The sequence below is a fragment of the Equus quagga genome, chromosome 12, assembly GCF_021613505.1.
Source record: "Equus quagga isolate Etosha38 chromosome 12, UCLA_HA_Equagga_1.0, whole genome shotgun sequence".
Classification (NCBI taxonomy): domain Eukaryota; kingdom Metazoa; phylum Chordata; class Mammalia; order Perissodactyla; family Equidae; genus Equus; species Equus quagga.
In genome coordinates, this window is record NC_060278.1 from 88,149,947 (window position 1) to 88,171,604 (window position 21,658).

A 21,658-nucleotide genomic window follows, 5' to 3' on the forward strand; every position below is an offset into this window, starting at 1 on the left:
TGGGGTGAGTTCTCTTCTATGATCGTTCTCTTCCCCCACAGCTCCAGGAGTAACTTCTATGGCTGTCTCACCACCTACTTCACCTAAGTATTTCTGTCCTACAATTATTCATGAGTTAACATTTAACACTATAGTGAACTATTGAAGTACCTAGCTATCTAGTACCAAGGACAATATCTGGTTTCGCCATACCTATACATATCTATAAACACACACATTTACTTTTTTGTACCCCCATGCCCCCCAAAACAGATTCCCTCGATGTTTAAAGACATCAATTTTTCCTTTGTTTAAACTGAAAAGATAGCAATAAATAACTTTTTGTAAAAGAGAAAAAATACCCTGAAATACTCAAATGTCACTTTTTCCAAGAGGCCTTCTCTGACCATTTTATCCAAAATAGTTTCTTATCACCCCCTTATTCTCTATCATAGCAGTAGCCTGTTCATTTCATTCATAGTACTCACTACAATGTACAATTATATTTTTACGTACTTGCTTATTTTCTATTACCATTACCAAAAAGATTCATGAGGGTAGGAACTAAATATATTAGCAGAATCAAGTACAGTGCATTACACATGGAAAACATTCAAACATTTTATGAATAAACAAACACAACCACCTGTACTGTTATTTCTTATTGTTTACTTCCTGTCCTTATTCACACACATGCTATGCATACACGTTTCATTCATCCAAGCTCTATTAAATGCCCATGATATGTCAGCCATTATGTCAAGTTTTAGGACACAAACAGAATCCCTATCCTCAAGGAGCACTCAATCTTGTGGAGAAGAGAAGACTGACTACAGAAGAAACAGAATTAAATATCACAATTTAAAATGCTTAAAGATCACCTACCACAAAAAAAATTGTTAGCAAGTATGTAGAGCAACTAGAACTCTCATACACTACTGGTGGGAGTGTAAAATGGTACAATCACTTTGGAAAATTATTTGGTAGTATCTACTGAAGCTGAATGTATGTATGCACATCCTATAAGATTCAGCAACTCCATTTCTAAGTACATACCTCAACAGAAATGTATAAATAGGTTCACCAAAAAACACACACAAGAATGTTCATAGTAGCACTATTAATAAAAGTCCAAACTAGAAACAATCCAAATATCCATCAATAGAAGAATGGATTAAAAAAATCATGGTATATCCACATAATAAAATATACACAACAATGAGAATGAATAAACTATCTCTACACAAAACCACATAGGGGAATTTCTAAAAGAAAGTTGAACGAAAGCAGACAAACACAAGAAAGTACATACCATTTACGTAAAAGGCAAAGCTACTCTACGGTGTTCAAAGGGAAGACTGTGATTAACCTCGGTTAGGGGCAGTGACTAGAAGGAGATCAAGGAAGCTTCTGGGGTTCTATTTCTTGACCTGGGTGCTGGTTATGTTCACTTTGTAATAATTCATTGATCTTTACATTTATGCTTTATGCCTTTTTCTGTATATTTATTATACTTCAATAAAATGTACAAAAATGCTTAAAGATGTGAAATAGGCAATGCATACAACAGAAATTTGGAGATAGAAAAGAATGACCTAGAGTCATTAGAAAAGACTTCATAAAGAAGCTTTAAGAAGTGGGCAGGATAGAGAAAGTGAGTGAGGAGGCAGAGGTGAGGAAGCATGGGGTAGAGGAAAGAGAAAAACTTGGGCGGAAGCTCTAGCTCTGCATGTCTCATAAATTTGCTTTGAGAACCAAATAAAATAATGTACGTGAAAGAGATGTGTAAACTACAATGCATAAGATAAATGTAAAGACCTGTTCAAGACAACTCCAATGAGAAACTCTTCTTCAGACGACCCCTCATTAAAAGGAATATAAGACTTTACCCTTATTTTTTGCTTCCAAAAAGATTCTGAACATGAAAAGGAAAGCGAGAAAAAGAAAGATAAGAAAAGAAAAAAAGGGAAGGAGAGAAGGACTCAGGCGATTCTTGAATACCACCATGGCTGAATGTGTCTGGCCCTTTCAGCAAAACTATAAAGCTCCACCAGGGCAGAGCCTACCTACCTTAGACTTCTTTTATTTTCTGCCCCAATGCTCAACACCATTCTGGGCCTGGAGCTGACACTCAATAAAAACTAGGTGGATTTTTTTTTTTTTTTTTTAAATAGAAGGACAATCTGGAGAAGGTCCAGAAAAGAACCACAGGAATGATCAAAGAGATGAATAAAAGGTCCTAGTGGAAAGGTTGAAATGAATTGAGGCTGTTTACCTTGGAGAAAAAGCAACTGAAGAACTAAGGAGTAATTTAGAATAATAAGACTTGAGCTGGAAGAAATCTCAGAGATCTTCTAAGTCCAACCTTTTCATTTCATAGATGAGGAAACTAAGACTCAGAGAGAGGTTGCAACTTGCTTAAGGTAGTTTTAGGACAAAAATTTTTTTAAGTTTCAATTTATACAGTGAGGAGAAAATTTACCCAAGTAGCATGAACATAAATAGTGACAAAAATAGCAGTTACAACTTACTGAAGATCTCTTATATGCCCAGCACCCATATGCTTGGTGTTGTACTTATGTTCATCTCACAACTTTGTAAAGTAGATACTACTTTTTTCTCACTTTAGAAATAAGGATACTAAGACATGAAGTTCATTAAGGGGTAGAATATATATTCAGAGCTATCTTCTTCCCTCTCTATCAAGCTACTTTCAAAAACCTAAGTAGAGTTCAACACAGGCTCGTGAAACCTAAGCACCCAGATCTTGATTTCTAAACATTCTAAATACTGGGGCCAGCCCCATGGCCAAGAGGTTAAGTTTGTGTGCTCCACTTTGGCGGCCCAAGGTTTCACCAGTTTAGATCCTGGGCGCAGACATGGCACCACTCATCAAGCCATGCTGAGGTGGCATCCCACATAGTACAACCAGAGGCACTCACAACTAGAACATACAACTATGTAATGGGGGGCTTTGGGGAGAAGAAGAGAAAAAAAAGAAGAAGATTGGCAAGAGATGTTAGCTCAGGTGCCAATCTTTAAAATAAATAAATAAATAAATATTCTAAATACCATTCTCTGATAAAAGGAACCACAGCTCCTCAGAGAAATTGTTGAATCTAGAGCTAGAGCAAAGAAAATACAACATGAACCTGAAATATCTTGTCATGCCAGGAAATAAGGAAGCGTTCAAAAAATGATGAAGGTGGGACCAGCGTGGTGGCACAGTGGTTAAGTTTGCACACTCCACTTTGGCAGCCTGGGGTTCGCTGGTTCGGATCTCAGGTGCAGACCTATGAACTGCATATCAAGCCACGCTGTGGCAGGTGTTCCACATATAAAGTAGAGGAAGATGGACACGGATGTTAGCTTAGGGCCAGTCTTCCTCAGCAAAAAGAGGAGGATTGGCAGTGGATGTTCACTCAGGGCTAATCTTGCTGGAAAAAATAAAATGATGAAGGCATGTAGAAAGGAACTTGAAGGAGTTCCCAAGAGTCAAACTTGGGACAATTTGATCAATAAAGTAAATAATGAGAATAATGGATTATAATTCACAGAAGAAAATAAATATCCATAAGCTCATTCTGATATAGGTAAATAACTGAATAAACAAATGGGGAAGAAGTGACAGCTCTATCGTACAGTAGAATTCCAATCAATCAATGTTGTAGTAAAGATGGAAATAGAAAATCACCATTAGGCAAACACTACAGTAATGACTATTGCAGTCAAGAAATATCGACAGAATTACCTTGTGATGCAGCAATCCCACTTCTGGGTATACATCCAAAAGAATTCAAAGCAGGATCTTGAAGAGATATATGCACACTGATGTTCACTGCAGCATTATTCACAATAGCCAAGATGTGGAAGCAACACAAGTGTCCATTGATAGATGGATGGATAAAGAAAATGTATATATACACAATGGAATATTATGCAGCCTTAAAAAAGGAAATCCTGTAACATGGATGAACCTGGAGGACATTAAGCTAAGTGAAATTAAGTCACAAAAGGACAAATAGTGTATGATTCCACCCATATGTAGTATCTAAAGTAGTCAAAATCGTAGAAATAGAAAGCAGAAAGGTAGTTGCCAAGGGTGGTGGGGTGGATTAGTGTTTAATGGATATAGAGTTTCAGTTTTGCAAGATGAAAAAGTTCTAGAGATCTGTTGTACAACGTGAATATATTTTTACACTACTGAACTGTATACTTAAAAATGTTTAAGGTGGTAACTTTAATGTTACAGGGTTTTTTACTACAATTTTTAAAATAATTAATTAATATTATACATCGTTAAAAAAAAAGAACCATGGATGGATGTTAAAAAAAAAGAACCATGGATGGATGCTAAAAGTGTGAGCAAAAAGTATGACAAAAAACAGGATATCAGCATAGTCTCAAAGTATCTTCTTAGAAGATACTTACTAATTATAAAGGGAAAAATAGTAACTTTATAATAGGGGAACCTGACAGACACTAATTTAATAACCAAGGGATCAAAATTGACATCATCAGTAATAAGCCATATTGGCATCATGTATCCCTTGATAGGATGCGCTGAAAACGGAACATCACCACTTTGCCAAAAATGCATAACCTCAATCTAATTATAAGAAAATATCAGGCAAACCCAAACTAAGGGACAGAAAGAAGGACATTAGTGAAAAAAACTGGTAAGACTGGAATAAGGTGTGTAGATTCATTGATAGTATTATATCAATGTTAATCTCCTGGTTTCAATAATTACACTATGGTTATATAAGATGTTAACATTAGAGGAAGCTAGATAGAGAGTATATGGGAACTCTACTATTTTTACAACATTTCTGTAAGTTTAAATTATTTCAAAATAATTTTTTTTTAAGTAGACTCATCAAAGCATGACAGAACTTCAAGAGGTTATATAGGAGAGACAGAGGGAAGAGTACAATGTTCCTAGCTTTTTGAAAATAACAGAACTATAGCTTTGGACATTACCTTAGAGATCATCTAATACTACCACTCAGCCAATGAAGGATTCCCTTTTTTTTTTTTTTTAAAGATTGGCACCTAGGCTAACAACTGTTGCCAATCTTCCGGTTTTTTTTAAGGATTGGCACATGGGCTAACAACTGTTGCCAATCTTTTTTTTTCCCCAACTCCCGCCCGCCCCACCCCTGTACATAGTTATATATCTTAGTTGCAGGTCCTTCTAGTTGTGGGATGTGGGACGCCACCTCAACGTGGCCTGACGAGCGGTGCCATGTCCGCATCCAGGATCTGAACCCTGGGCCGCTGCAGCAGAGCGAACTTAACCACTCGGCCACGGAGTCGGCCCCTGAAGGATTCTTTTATGTCATGCCCTTAACATAGTCTTTCAACCACTGCCTGAATAGTTCCACTAGTAAATTTACTATGTCAAAATGCAACCCACACATTCAACTACACTACAGTTCTAATTAACACAAAGTTCTTCCTCATTTTGAGCCAAATTTGCCTCCCTGTCTGACATGTACCTGAGGATGTCATTCTGAGGCAGGGGCTTCCAACCAGGAACCTCAAAGATGGGAAGATGTGCCAATGAGGTACAGTCGGTATGATAAAATGTCCAGTTTACTTACATTGGCTAAAATTACATCTTGTCAGCATGAGATAAACCACTCAATTATTTACATGGATAATGCTGTCCCAGAGCCTAATACAATGCCTGGTACATATTTGGTACTCAAGAAATGTTTATTGATTCAAAAGAATAAGGCACAAGTAAGAGATTCATATAATGAGTTCCCCTCCTCCATCATCTATGCACACACAAACAACATATGATTTAGAACTATATGATAAATTCTATTAAAATTTTCCAATGCACAAAAAGTAAGAGAACATAGGCCAACTCTGAAAAGAAACAGCTGCATGACTACCCAAAGTAGATGCCTCTTCTGCACAAGCATATTCTTCATTCATTCAACATACTTTTAGTGTCTGCTCTGTGCCAGGCTTAGAGAGAAGCCAGGAAATAGAGGGATAAACAAGATGTGTCCTCAGAAGACAAGACTTACAAATTAGTTTAAGGGAATTATTCTATATTTTAAATATTTTTTATTATATTTATATAAATAAATTATAGTTATATAATTATGCATATCAAAAATAATTTTAATTCATCAAATATGAAAAAGAAAGTTAATGGCTACAGAAGGAATTCATATAAATTGTTAAGAAAAATAAATTCCCAGTAAATAAATGGAGAAATGACATAAGCATAAGATTTTCACAAATCGGAATACAAGTGATAAACAGAAAAAAACGTTTAACCCTGATAGATTAAGAAATGCAAAGCAGGGGCCAGCCCAGTGGCGCAGCGGTTAAGTGCACACATTCTGCTTCGGCGGCCCGGGGTTCAGATCCCAGGTGCAGACATGGCAGCACTTGGCAAGCCATGCTGTGGTAGGCATCCCACATATAAAGCAGAGGAAGACGGGCATGGATGTGAGCTCAGGGCCAGTCTTCCTCAGCAAAAAGAGGAGGATTGGCAGCAGATGTTAGCTCAGGGATAATCTTCCTCAAAAAAAAAAAAAAGAATTGCAAAGTAAAACAAGATAACATTTTCTACCTAACTGGTTTAAATTTTTGAAAAACACTCAATTTAGGGGAGGTAGGGATGAAAAACTAGTTATGTATACATTGCTGGTAGCTGTATAAATTAAACTAACTTTTTAGAGAGGTAAACTTTGGATAGGTATACCTTTGACCCAGTGTATACCCTCATAGGAATTTATCTGTAATAAATAATTAAAAATAACAAAAACTGGGCCGGCCTGGTAGCACAGCGGTTAAGTGCACACATTCCGCTTCGTTGGCCCAGGGTTCACTGGTTCAGATCCCGGATGCGGACATGGCACCGCTTGGCAAGCCATGCTGTGGCTGACATCCCACATATAAAGTAGAGGAAGATGGGCACGGACGTTAGCTCAGGGCCAGCCTTCCTCAGCAAAAAGAGGAGGACTGGCGGCAGATGATAGCTCAGGGCTAATCTTCCTAAAAAAAATAAAATAAAATTTAAAAAACTATATATCAAGAAAATGGTACACTAAGGCCTATAACGGCAAAAAAAAAAAGGAAATAATTTTAATATCAAAGCCTAAGTAAATAGAATAACACATAGCCATCAAAAAATTTAATTATAAAATCTATCTAACATGAATAATGTCTGCTCTAATAAGTAAAAAGGCAACAGAACATTAAATTCTGTGAATTTTTGTTAAGGTACCTAAGCAAAAAATTAGTACAGACACACACATACATAAGGAATGGAAAAGAACCAGCAGATGTTTTCAGGTTTGAGGTCATGGGTGATTTTTTTCCTTTATTACCAAATTATTTGTAACAAAAATCAGGAGGAAAAAAACTCTCAAGGAGAGCCCACAGTAGATTACATTATAAAAAAGTGAATCTTATGGCCAGTGGCAAACTAAGGTCTCAAAATAATTGTTCCTTGGATTTTATGTTCATAAAAAGAAAAAGAAAGAAACATTTCTCATCCCAAATAAAAGTGGTACAAAGTAGCTACAAAAAGAAAACCGAAGAAAAGTTAACTCTGAGATGAATATCTGGCAACACTCCCAACAGTAAAAATCATCAGACTGTAGCATGGTATCCTAGACTAAATTCTACTGCTAGGGTATTTAGAAGCAACGCCCTGGACACCATAGTGCAGGAATCAGTCCTGAGCTGGCACCACAGAGACCCAAAAGTGGTCTCATGAGGTTTTCCATCACAGTTTGGTTGGCTAACCTATAAATACATGACATTTGCACATAAACACTAAGGTTTTCATACCAAGCAAACGAACAACAAACCTTACCTGAGAAGTGCCAGACAGAGCCCTGCCCCACTGTCCCTGCATAGGAGGCACAGGTACCAATCGGCTGCATACTGGAACCCACTGGGAAATGCTAACCCGGTTTCCCTAGAGAAAGAAAAAAATATTCCATCAAAAATCTATATCAGACTCCATATGTAGAAGGCAAAGAGCATATCTAAGTTTAGAAATCCTTCCAGAACAGGGCACATAAAAGGAGAACATCCAAAATCGAACCAGAACCAAGACTCCTCACGCTCATCTCTCCAAGGATAAGATGGAGGCCCGCCTATTCCGGACCCAGCAAGTAAGAGAACTTTAGTAATAAGTGACTCAAGCAGGGGGATATGGGCTCCCTCTCAGAAGAAGAAAATCAGCCGACTTCAGGCATTTTACAATTAGATTATCATTTAAATTAGAGTTTGCAATGCCTTTTCATAAACACTGACTTATCTGATCTTCATAAAATCCCTTTATAGTAAGCAGTGCTGGGATTACCATCATTCCCATGAGGATGAAGAAACTAGGGCTGAAATTTTTAGGGTAGGAAACCATACTTGGACAACTTGATTTCCAGGACAGAAGAGAGACTAAAAGGTTGTTTGACCTATGACTGAAGTTTGATTTTTCCCTCTGGCATTAACTGACCTCAGAAAGATCTCTGGGCCAAAGTAAAAGGCTACACTGTAGAAAACAGAGTTCTATCTTGCTAATGAGAAGTCTGTTTTTTGAATCTGAAATACATTCCACTGTATCAATGGCATCCATGTACACAGCACTGGAAATCTCTATTCTAGGGACAACTCTGGGGATCCATGGGTTGCTTTCACGTGACCTATGACGTTATAGGGCCATCATGAGAACTAAGTATACACATTGCTTGAAAACAATTTGCCAAGCATAAACTACAATTCTAGGAGTCAAAGATCTGGATTCTAGTTTAAATCAACTACTCTAATATGATCTTTACAGGCAATTTAACCTAAACAATGCTCAGTTTCCTCATAGCAATTATTAGTAATACTTATGAGCACTTACTATGCACCAGGCACTGTTCTAGGTACTTTACAAGATGAGCTCATTTAAACCTCACAATCATCACTCAATGATCTAGGTATATTGTTATTATTCCATTTATACGGACAAAGAAACTGAGGCATGGATAGGATACGTAACTTCCCAAGGACACATAGTTAACAAACAGCAGGGTTAGGATTTGAACCCAGGCAGCCCAACTCCAGAATCCCTGCTCATTTATGGGATGAAAGGGTGAAGGGAATATCTCCAAAATCCCTTCTAGCTCTAATACTCTATGACCTAGTCTTGAACCAATTAAAACATAACATAGTATTGTGGAGAGAGCCATGTGCTTGGAATCAGGAAGCACTGATTTGACTCTTGGCTCCAGGGTTAGTGAGCTATGAGCCTTTGTTGACTCTTCCATAAAATGAAGAAAAATCCCTACTTCTCAGGATTTTAAGAAAAATCAATGGATATACCTTGCAGTATATCTAACCTAATACATATTAAGTTGAATCTGAATCTCCACTTCCTTTTGAGTAAGCAGGAAGGGACAGAGAAAGGTGTTCAAATTTTAAACCTAGAGATGCTTTCTGAAGTGTCTCGCAGTTCTAAAACTATGTAACTGTTTCTAATAAGCCACTCAGCACCTTATGTCTCAAATGAAAAGTAAAGTTTAAAAATATTTTATTTCAGCTGAAGTTTAATCTGTTGGGACGGTAGACAGTTATTGGGTTTTTGTTTACAAAAGCTGACAGACTTACCAGAATCATTCAATGTCAAATGTCCCCTTCCTAAAAATGTAAATATGGGATAAGATGAAACTTCTGTAGATTCAGGCCAAAAGGAAAAAAAAAAAGTAGGAGGAGATGACAAGCAGGAACAATGCAAACTTTTAGAAGATTTTAAGAACTTCATCGTATTTTTTTCCAGTGTCAACAAAATTTTCCTCCAAAATGTTGGGTCTATTTAGTCTTATGCCAATACTTTAAATCAGTTCATATTGGAAGAAAGGAGCAATCAGCCCCATTCTTTCCTTCTCCAATCCTACAACAAGAATTCTTGTCCAAATTCTTAATTGAAACTGCTGAGATGTAGCAGAAAGAGTGTTTGAATTCTAAGTGTGCCATTAAATAGCTGCATGACCCTGAACTAGTTACTCAACTCTCTGGGCCTCCATTTTCCCTTATGTAAAGTGGGAATAAAAGCTACCTCACAGGAGAGTTCCAAGGAACATTTGGAAAGCACTTGGTAACAGTAAAACACACACAGAAAGGCATCATAATTGTTCTTAACAATTGTTAAGTAAGCTCCTCCCTCCCCAGCAAACTGTCATAGCAGCAAGAACTATTTTCTTAAAATATTGTTTCAAACCTGGAATTCCCTTTCTCAAAAGCTTGTAGGGGCTCCAAGTGCCTCCTTAGTCAAACTTAAACACCTGATCTTTACCAACTGGATCCTTTCTAGATTCACCTTATACTTACACATCCTGCCTTGTAATCTCCACTCAGCAATTCCAAAACCTGACTCAGATTCTCTGGTTTGGGAATTACCACTCCTCTCCACACAAGCTAATCTCCCTTGCAATAAGTTCTTCTGAGACTCTCATCTTCACTCCTACCTAAACCATGAGCTCGTTTGCTTCAAGTCTCTCCAGACTTCAGGTTCTGGTTCTACTGACTGCTGGGTCCTTTTCTTTCCCGCCTCTCCCAATAGTTCATTTATAATATAAATCTGTAGATATACTTCTCTCCCTCTTACAGGTACTAATATATTAGGCCTATAACAATTAGTAAACATCAACTTTTTCCAAATTGAGAAAACATTTACGGCCATTCCCAGTGGTTAAAATTACTCCTTTAACATAGGATAATACATACACTGGTACTAAGTGGGAACCGGTTTTATTGTCTTTTTGCCTCGCCAACACTTCAAAACCAAAATTTTAAAAATAGGTTTCATGTTTTTATTTCCTGTGCATATCGTAAATTGCAGGTGATTTTACATTCGTATTGCAAAATATTCTGACATACCAGTTCTTTTTTTTTGACTACACTTCAATCAGTCCAATGAGTGGCCTGTTTCTGCGTGTGGTTTTCAAGATACACAGTATTTTCCTTGGCTCACTAATGAGCTGGAAAAGGCTTTACAAGTAGTCGATTCTCCTAGTCTCCATAGTTGTTTTATAAAGTGACTGCAAACACTGAGTTAGCAAATACTGAACCATTGCTCCTAGGCGAAATACAGGGTTAGGTTCCTGCAGGCCTCTGGTCACAACATTTTCATCAACCAATCAACACATAACCTTGTTCAATGTGTGCTTCTGTTTAAAGACACCTTATTTAATACATATTGTTGATTCATTAACATTGAACTTACAGCCAATAGCATTATCACTCACTCCTGAACAAAACTTTTCTAACACACAAATTTTCTCTATAAGGAACATCATGGCCTTATTGCACTTAGCAATACTTGACAGCACTTTAGCACTACACCTGAGGGCCATTTTAAACAGGGAAATCGGCAAAAAAAAAAAGCATAAAAATGCAAATACAAAAAACATGGCACTAAATAGGTGTGAAATGGATACTTGTTTACAGTATGCCTGCTGAAACAAGAAGGCAGAGTATTGCCCTGTTCAACCAGCTAGGAACATGCATATTGTGACTCAAATTTTTCACTCCTCTGCACATGTCCACAAATGACCACAAAAGCAGCATGGGTATTATTTTTGGAATTACAAATAAATGTTAGCAAGTAGATGAATTTACAAATACAAAATCTGTGAATAATGAAGATAAACTATAGTCACCAAATCTTCCACTCTGTAATTCTCCAGTGGTGCCTGTACTCTGACCGCCATGCATACTAATTCAATTCCATAGAACAAAGGACAAACACTACTGTAGCAAATTCTCCAGCAAGTTACAATGTGGCATGCTACAAAAGGCTACTTATACACAGGAGGAGCAGAGAGTGTTCAACCACTCCTTCAATAATTACTGAACACTCTGTCCCCTCCCACTTTGTTAATGGTATCCAATCTGAGCTTTCAAAAGATTGATTACATACAGGAAGGAATTGAGCAAATCAGTAAATATATTAAGGATGAGAGGTCAGCTTTCTATCAGAGAAAGGAGTAAACAAATATAAAAAGGCAGAAGGGTAGATAGAACAAACCCTGTTAGTATTGGGTTGGATTTAGAGTAATTGGTACATAGTCTTTGGGTGGTGAACATGATGTAATCTACACAGGAATCAAAATATGATGGACACCTGAAATTTACATAATGCTATAAACCAATGTTACCACAATAAATACAAAGAGAGTAATTGGTAAAGGTTTTTAACGCAGATAGATAAGTAGATAAAGAAAAAGATGTATGTAAGGTTATGTAAATGTATATTCATACATATATTTCCTAGCCCTGTCCCTGATAGGGCCTGGAAGCAATGACACACCAAAAGCAATGACCACACGTAGCATCTAGACTTGGTTTCTAAATAGCAATATTCACTAAAAGGAACTAGTCTTCTCTGGAGAAAAGTTGACTCCAGAATGGGGTTGATACTTCTCAAAGCCTTATTCACAAAGAGTTGGCATTATTTGATCTGTCTAGTAGTTCCTTGGAAGACTCCACTTGCAAGGCTGTCTTGGAACTCATCCAGTGTGAAAACTGTTTTCCCCAGGAGCAGTAGCTGACAACAAACAGAGGCAATTGTTTAACTTCATAGTTGCCTCAGGCAATGGATAACAGTTAGGGAAAACAATAGGCTAAGCAAAAAGCTTAAAAAGAAAAGCAGGGGAATGAGATGTTCATAGGAGTTTTGAAAAGTTCCAAACATGTTCAAGGGAATTTGAAGGCCATATACAAGCACAGGGTTGTGCACATGCCCAGAGCTGTGTGCATGAACAGGAAAGATCTGAGAATGCCCTAAGCTCTCACCTCTAGTCAACCTTGAGGCTCTGCACAAGCAGGAAGTGAAAGTTAAGGCAGAATTGTCAAATGACTGACAGATTAAAAACATGTCCCAGCATGCCCACAGAGCCCCTCAGCAAAAACTTGGGGACTTCCTGATTGCAGGCATTTAAAGAAACCTCTGTCCAATCATTACCTGACCACTATGTAAACTGAGCAGAGACCACACAACAAAGAATACAAACTTTACAGAATTAACTCAAAAAAGTCACCAAACAGAAAAGCAATAAACTCTAGGAAAGGAGGAAGACCTGATTTCCAGAGTTGCTACACTACATGTTTAAACTGTCCAGTATTTAACCAAAAATTATAAAACACGCAAAGAAACATAAACGCATGGTCCATACACAGGGGAAAAAAGCAATCAAGAAAAAGTATGCCTGAGGAAGCTTAGATGTTAGACACACCAGACAAAGATTTTTGAACCAACTATTCTAAATGTTTAAGATCTAAAGGAAACCATGTCTAAAAAACTATAGCAAAGTATGAGAACCATATCTCACTAGAGAACATTAATAAAGAAAAATCACCAAAAAACCCAAACCAAATAGAAATTCTGGAGTTGTAAAGAATAACTAAAATGAACATTTCACTAGAGGCATTCAACAGATTTGAGCAGACCAAAGAATCCGTGACCTTAAAGATACGTCAATTGAGATTATCCAGCCTAAGGAACAGAAAGAAAAAAGAATGAAAATTTAACAGAGCCTCAGAGACCTATACAACACCATCAAACATACCAACATATGTGTAATGGAAGTCTCAGCAGGAGAGGAGAGAAATAAAGGGACAGAAAAAAATATTTGAGGAAATATTGGCAGAAAACATCCCAAATCTGATGAAAAACATTAATCTATAAATCTAAGAAGCTCAACTAATTCCAAATAGGATAAATTCAAAGAGATCCACAGATAGACATATCATAATTAAGCTGTTGAAAGACAAAGATAAAATCCTGCAAGCACAAGAGAAGTGACTCATCATGCACAAGAGATCCTCAATAACATTAACAGTTGATTTTTGCCCAGAAACCACGGAGGCCAGAAGGCAGCAAAGTGAAATACTCAAAATGCTGGGAAAAAGAAAAAAAAAAAGACTGTCAAACAAGAGTTCTATATGCAGCAAAACTACTGTTCAAAAGTGAAGGAAAAATTAAGACTTTCTGGACAAACAAAAACAGAGATTCTGTCACTAGCGGAACTGCCTTACAACAAATACTAAAGGGAGACCTTCAAGTTGAAATTACACCTCTGACAATACAGTAACTCAAATCCACATGAAAAAATAAAGTACACTGGTAAAGGTAACTACCGAGATAAATAAAAAATACAGCATAAATGTATTTTTGTTTGTAATTATTTTTATTTTAATTTAAAAGACAACTGCATAAAGCATTAATTATAAATCTATGTTGATGGGCACACAATGTATAAAGATATAATTTGAATGACAATGATACAAAGGAGGGAAGGAATGAAGCTATATAGATCAAAATTTTTATATATCATCAAAATCAAATTGGCATTAATACAAAATAGATTGTTATAAATTAAGATATTAATTGTAATCCCTAGGCAAACACTAAGAAAATAACAAAAAAATACAGTAAAACCTTACATCATATACAAAAATTAACTCAAAACGGATCAAAGATCTAAACATAAGACCTAAAACTATGAAACTTGTAGAAGAAAACATAAAGAAAAAGCTTCATGACACTGGATTTGGCAATGATTTCTTGGATATGACACAAAAATCAGAGGCAACATAGGAAAAATAAGTTAGATTTCATCAAAACTAAAAACTTCTGTGCATCAAAGAATACTATCAACAAAGTGAAAAAGCAATCCACAGAATGAGAGAAAATATTTGCAAACCATATATCTGATAAAGGATTGATATCTAGAATATATAAAGAATTCCTACAACTCAACAACAAAAAAACAACTCAATTAAAAAAGGGGCAAAAGACTTGAATAGACATTTCTCCAAAGATATACAAATGGCCAGCAAGCACATGAAAATATGTTCAACATCACTAATCATTAGAGAAATGCAAATTAAAATGACAATGAGATATTATATCACACCTATTAAGATGGCCACTACGAAAAAAAAAAGGAAAATAACAAGTGTTGACGAAGATTTGGAAAAACTGGAACCCCTGTGCTTTGCTCATGGGAATGTAAAATGGTGCAGCTGCTGTGGAAAATGGAATGGTGATTCTCAAAAAATTAAACACAGAATTACCATACAATCCAATAATTTCACTTCTGACTATATATCCCAAAGAAGTAAAAAAAAGCTTCAAACAGATAAATGTACACCCATGTTCACGGCAACACTATCTCACAATAGCTAAAAGGCAGAAGCAACTCAAGAGTCCATCAACAGATGAATGGATAAACAAAATGTAGTGTATATATACATAAATACAATGCAATACTGTAGAGCCTTAAAAAGGCAGGAAATTCTGACACATGCTACAGCATGGATGAACTCTGAAGACATTATGCTAAGTGAAATAAGCCAGTCACAAAAGGACAAATACTGTATGATTACACTTATATGAGGTACCTAGAGTAGTCAGTATCATTAAGACAGAAAGTAGAATGGTAGTTGCCTGAGGCTGAGGAGGGGGAGGCATGGGGAGTTACTGTTTAATAAGCACAGAGTTTCAGTTTTGCAAGATGACAAAAGTTCTGTGGATGATGGAGGTGATAGTAGCACAACAACTTGAATGTACTTAATACCACTGAATTGTACGCTTAAAAATGGTTAACATGGTAAATTTTATGTTACATGTAGTTTACCACAATTAAAAAAAAAATTAGAGTGGCTTGCTAAAATTTCTACTACTGTCAAAGAGCAAAAGTGATTATCAATGCCCAAGACAGCTGATAAAACCATAAACATGTCCAGTTGCACTGCTCAAATGTCCAGTTCCTCTGCTGGAGCTACTCAACAGCAGCAGTGTTTGAGTTTCCACCTCCTTCCCATAGCCATCACCGAAGAAGGGAAAAAATCGGCCAAGACAGAAACAGGCAAAAATAAGGGTAGCCTAATAGTTCCAGGAGTACTACCTCTCTGTGGTTCAATTTTCTTATCTGTAAAATGGGGAAAATAATAGTGCCTACCTTTTCAAAGTGCTGGTGTAAGGATTAAGTAAATTCACATATATAAAGTATTTAAGAGTGCTTAGCACATGGTAAGTGCCCTATAAATGTTAGCTATCAATATTATTGCCCAGGAAATCTCAACAATATCTTGCTTCAATTACAATCTATATCTCAGCTTGCTCTTTCTCTCCTGAATACCAACTTTCCAGTTGTTAAAAAGAAATCTCCAGCTGAGTATTCTCAAAGGACACTGCTATTAACACAGTCATCCAAGGCAGACCTGGGACTCACTGTTGGACTCCATCCTCTCGCTCACTCTCAACATCTAACCACTCACCAAGCCCTGTAGACTCTACTTCCTTAATACCTCTTAAAACCATCCTTTTCCTTTTTTTTTTTCCAGGGGAAGATTCACCCTAAACTAATATCTGTTGCCCATCTTCCTCCTCCTCCCTGCCCCCCCCACGGCCCCCTGCAAAGCCCCAGTACATAATTGTGCATAGTTGTAAGTTCTTCCGATTCTTCTGTGTGAGCCACTGCCACAGCATCACTACTGACAGACAAGCGGTGCAGTTCCACGCTGGGGGGAACCAAACGCAGCCCGCTGAAGCAGAGTAGGCCTTAATCTCTAGGCCATCAGGGCTGGCTCCACCCTTTCCTTTTTAACCACACTGCTCCTCCCCACTAGTACAGGCCTTCGTCACTTCTTCCAGGACAATTTAAGCAGCTTCTGAATGGCCTTGAGGACTCTCATCTCAGCCCTCTCTGACTGATCCAACTACAACTGCTACAGGGATCTATTAAAACAAAAATCTAGTACTGGGTATATGAGTGTTTACCATGTTGACCTTTTTTCACTTTTTTTATACTTTCAAAATAAATTTTTAAAATTTCAATTAAAAAATGAGAGAAGGAACAAGTCTTCCCCTAATCAGTGGTGGTTGGGGGAGAGGAGAGCAACAGAAGAAAAGGACTGCAAAAGGGCACAAAGCAATTTGGGAGAACGATGGATATGTTCATTATTTTTACTGTGGCTTTTTAGGTGTTTACCTGTGTCAAAACTTACCAAACTGTACAATTAAATAAGTGCAATTTATTGTATGTCAATTATTCCTCAATTTTAAAAAATTTAAGTGAGGAAAAAACAGAGTAAATGCATCAAAAACCCTTTAAAAACTAATCATCCCTTGCTTAAAATACTTCAATGGCTCCCTCTGCCTTCAGGATAAACTTCCAACTCCTAACCATGATACATAACGCCCTGCCTCATCTCCTGCCATTTCCCCCTAAGTGCCCGAGTCCAGCCAAACAGATTTACTGACAGTTCCTTGGTTATCTAGCATTATTAGCATAAACTAATCCTCTTCAATGACCTTTCTCCCATTCTCTGCCTAACACTCTCTCATTCAGTTCAGGCACCTCTCTCTGATGGATGCTTGTCCTCAGGTTGGGTTAGGTGTCTCTCTACTCTTCCACAGCACTTGGTACAAACTTCTACCACAGCATTCATGTACATATTAGTAGTTTTCTTTTCTGTCTCTCCTGTTAGATTATAAACTTGAGAGTAAGGTCTATGTTTTTCATCCTCGGTCCCTTGGATAGTTCCTAGACCGCAGTAAACACTCAAAACAGTTGCTGAATGAAAAAGAGAAGAAAGGCATTTAATTTTCACTTTAATCAATTGATTTTCTGATCAACCCTTAGAAAATTACTGAGAAAATCTGAGGCTCAGAGAAGTTAGGGGATTTGCTCAAGGTCACACCTATGATTGGTAATGGAGCCAAGCTTTCAACCAAGGCTCTTCAGAATTCCAGACAGGAGCACTTCCTGTATTTGTGAGTTCCTCACAGCGCCTTGCCCAAATGCCTCTTCAGAGTAGGTGATCAATATATGTCTGCTACTTTCATGTTTACTGGCACTTTCAACTAGTCCTAAGGGATTTTCCATTGCTCTGTCACACATTACATTATAACATATGCTAAGAAGACTTCAAGAATCACAGTATAAAGTCAAAGTGACCTTCCTTATCTAAACTTGCTTTTTACATAAAAAGAGTAGAAAAGGATAAATAGAAAAAAAAAAAAACAAATAACAGAGGACAGTTAGAGAGGTGGTTTCTATGGATGCCACCACTCTAGAAGAAATGAACCTGCAACACTCCACATGCTCAGAGGCAAGAATATTTAAGATAGCTGGGGCAGCGACTAATTTCCAAGACAAATCAAAGTGTTCATTTAAAGTCTACAGCCCAATAAACTTTTCAAAATCTTTTCCGCAAAACATCCATCTTAAAGACTAAATAACTTAAGACATCCAAGTTGCTATTTCCCCAGCAGTCCTCAGATCTGAATCAATTTCTGCCCTGGCATCAACAATTAACTTCACCAAGTGAATCTTTCTGTGGGTTCTAGGATATTTCAATATATTTAAATATACGTGCTTCAAATATTTATTCAGCAGCAATCGAGGATACTGCACTTTGCTACGCTGACACGGAAGGCAAGAAGTAAAACTGCAGTCCTTGTAAGCCATGTATAAAAATATTAGAAACACAAGTGTAGGGGCCGGCCCGTGGCAGAGTGGTTAAGTTTGCGCGCTCAGCTTCCTCCGCCCAGGGTTTCACCGGTTGGATCCTGGCGCAGACATGGCACCGGTCATCAGGCCATGTTGAGGCGGCGTCCCACATGCCACAACTGAAGGACCCACAACTAAAATATACAACTATGTACTGGGGAGATTTGGGAAGAAAAAGCAGGAAAAAAAAAAGATTGGCAACAGTTGTTAGCCCAAGTGCCAATGTTTAAAAAAAAAAAAAAAAGAAAGAAACACAACTATAAAATAACAACTCAAAAGATAGCCAGAAGCAGGAATACACAACGTTTGGATATGAAAAACAATGTCCTTGACCTAGTTTTTGAAAGACTTGCTAAAATTATACAGTCTCCCATCCCTCCATGATTAGAAACTAGGCTCTGTATCCTCCTAACCTTTTCCTGCTGCCACTTTCTCCTTTCATTTCTAGAGGTCAGAGGATGCCAGAGGGATCGAATGAATCAAGAAGCGCAGCAGCTTCCCATATGGGCGCTAAGACGTCTAGCAGTCCTTCCTCCTTAATTCATTCATCCTTCAACAAATATGTATTGAACACCTACGATGTGCCAGACACTGTGTTAGGCAAAGTGAGAAAGACAGATATGACCTCGGTTCCCGTGCAGCTTTCAATCTAATAAAAACTATAATAGTACTCCACTTAACTGTACAGTTAAGAGTGACTACTGATCTCTGAAACAAACCCGGAGAACCTCAGAATCCGAAGGGACCGCAGATTAACGTCCTCGTTTTTTCCATGGGGACACTGAGGCCCGCAAGTGACTTGCCCAAAGTCACACTGCGCTTTAGTGACAGAAGGGACCAGAACCCAGGTCTCCCGAAACTCCATCAGTGCCCCACGTGCTGCCTCTCCCTGAGGAGAAGCGGTCACAGGTGGTGACTGAGGAAAACAAACTTCATCAAATTTAGGTCCGATGTCACTCACCCCCTCCTCCAAAGAAGGGGAAGCCACGGCCAAACCGAGGGAAGGGGGAGGTGGGAAGCTGCCTCAGTTTCCCGCAGAGAGGCGGCCGCGCAGCCTCGCTACCACACAGGCTCCCCTCCTGCACTTTCCTCCAGTTTCTCCCGCCCCGCCCTGTCCCACGCCAACCCCAGGGCCCGGCGGGCGACCGCAGAAAATTACTCCTTCACTCACAAGGACTCGGACCAGCAACGCCATGTTCCTCAACAACCATTTCCGGGTGAACGGTGAGCTTCCGGAGTCCCCGGAGCCGCCACCCCTTCACTAGGTTGTCCTTTAGCCGGCGTGTGCCCGGCAACGGCGGCGCAGGCGTACAGAGGCCAGTGAGTGCACGAGCGCGCGCATTCCCCGCTGTGCGCGAGGCTGCCGCGCGGGCGCGCGCGCCTCCCGCTCAGTTGGGTCCTCCCACCGCGTCACAGAGGCTCAAGCGCTCTCCGCAACACCACCGCGCTTTGACCTCTGGCGTCGGGCTTTGCATTGCCCTTTCATTAACGGCCGCTTCACCCAGCCTCTCTCCTCAGCGCCCCTTTGTGAGAGCCCCTCCTTTCCGGACTCTATTGCCACCAGGATCCCCAAATTTTCACTGGGTGTTGAAATGAACAGCACCTTGAAAGATCCCATCATTTAAGAGTTCCCTAAAAAGAGCCTGAGAAGGAGTAGTGGAGGAACAATTTTTTTTTTTTTTACTTAATTGGCAACATTCTTATGTTTTATTTTGCTGCTTCCTTTTTCTTACTCATCAGTTTTTTAAAGTTCTGTATGTGTTGCCTTATATAGATCCAGTTCATTTTGGTTTAACAGTTGTTCTGTGTATGAGTCTATCACAGATAAGGTATAGTTGACACACAGTTCTTTCCATTTTCTCGTGTGTATGTTTTTATGACCCATGTTTCTGTGAATATTCTTGTGCATTGAAGAGCAAAAACTTTAGGGGCCAGCCCCATAGCCGAGTGGTTACGTGTGCGCACTCTGCTTCTGTGGCCCAGGGTTTCGTGGTTTGAATCCTGGGCACGGACATGGCACACCGTTCATCAAGCCATGCTGAGGCGGCATCCCACATGCTAAACAAGAAGGACCCACAACTAAAAATATACAACTGTGGGGCGGGGGGTCCTTTGGGAAGAAAAAGGAAAAATAAAATCTTTAAAAAAGGGCAAAAATTTTAATGGCACTGATCTACTTCTGTGCGATTTTTCTTCAAAATCATTTGCTAGCCCGAGGCTAGCTGGATTTGATAAAGGATTAAGGTTTTTCCAAGTCATGGAATGGATGTCATCAGTGCAAAGAAGAGGATGATATTATGTTGTCAAGAAAAAGGTTCAAGTGATAGGCCAGGAAATCTGTATAGTGAAGGATAAAAAGAGAGGGAAGAGGCTGTTAGGAAAGAAGAAGGGTCAAATGAGTAAAAGAAAATGTAATGAGAATAACTGAGTGAGAGCTTAAAGGATAAGAAATTACAGTCAGACCGTGAGATTTTTTAATTTAAGATTTTGTGGTTGCAGATGTAATGTACAGCATGGTGGCTATAGTTAATAATACTGTATTGTATATTTTAAAGTTGCTAAGAGAGTAGATCTTAAAAGTTATCATCACAGGAAAAAAAATTTTTTTAAGCCTCGATAAATTTAAGAAGATTGAAATCATATCAAGCATCTTCTCCAACCATAATGCTATGAAACTAGAAATCAACTACAAGAAAAAAGCTGGGAAAGTCACAAATATGTGGAGAATAAACAACATGCTCCTGAACAACCAATGGAACATTGAAGAAATTAAAGGCGAAATCAAAAAATATCTGGTGGGGCTGGTCCTGTGGCTGAGTGGTTAAGTTCGTGCCCTCCACTTCGGCAGCCCAGGGTTTCGCCGGTTCAGATCCTGGGCGTGGACATGGCACTGCTCCTCAGGCATTTTGAGGCAGCATCCCACATGCCACAACTAGAAGGACCCACAACTAAAATATACAACTATGTACCGGGGGGATTTGGGGAGAAAAAGCAAAAAAAACCAAACAAACAAGAAGAAGATTGGCAACAGGTGTTAGCTCAGTGACAATCTTCCTCAAGCAAAAAGAGGAAGATTGGCAATAGATGTTAGCTCAGGGCCAATCTTCCTCACAAAAAAATAGTAACAATAATAATAA

At 38.5% G+C, this 21,658-nt stretch overlaps 1 protein-coding gene across 2 annotated transcripts in view; it reads right to left on the reverse strand.

Annotated features, from left to right (window-relative positions):
* Positions 1 to 19,808, reverse strand: part of LOC124248832 (ubiquinol-cytochrome-c reductase complex assembly factor 1) — a 90,946-nt gene extending 71,138 nt beyond the window's left edge. Inside the window, exons 1-2 of one of the 2 annotated variants that reach the window (XM_046679373.1) lie at positions 19,693 to 19,808; positions 7,829 to 7,933 (exon numbers count right to left, since the gene is read on the reverse strand). In XM_046679373.1, the coding sequence (XP_046535329.1) occupies positions 7,829 to 7,933; positions 19,693 to 19,716 (129 nt within the window). In that variant the 5' untranslated portion in view covers positions 19,717 to 19,808. Of the gene's footprint in view, positions 1 to 7,828; positions 7,934 to 9,609; positions 9,640 to 19,692 lie in introns of those variants that run through there. The other variant, XM_046679375.1, reaches the window with a different exon arrangement.
* Positions 19,809 to 21,658: the final 1,850 nt, after the last annotated feature.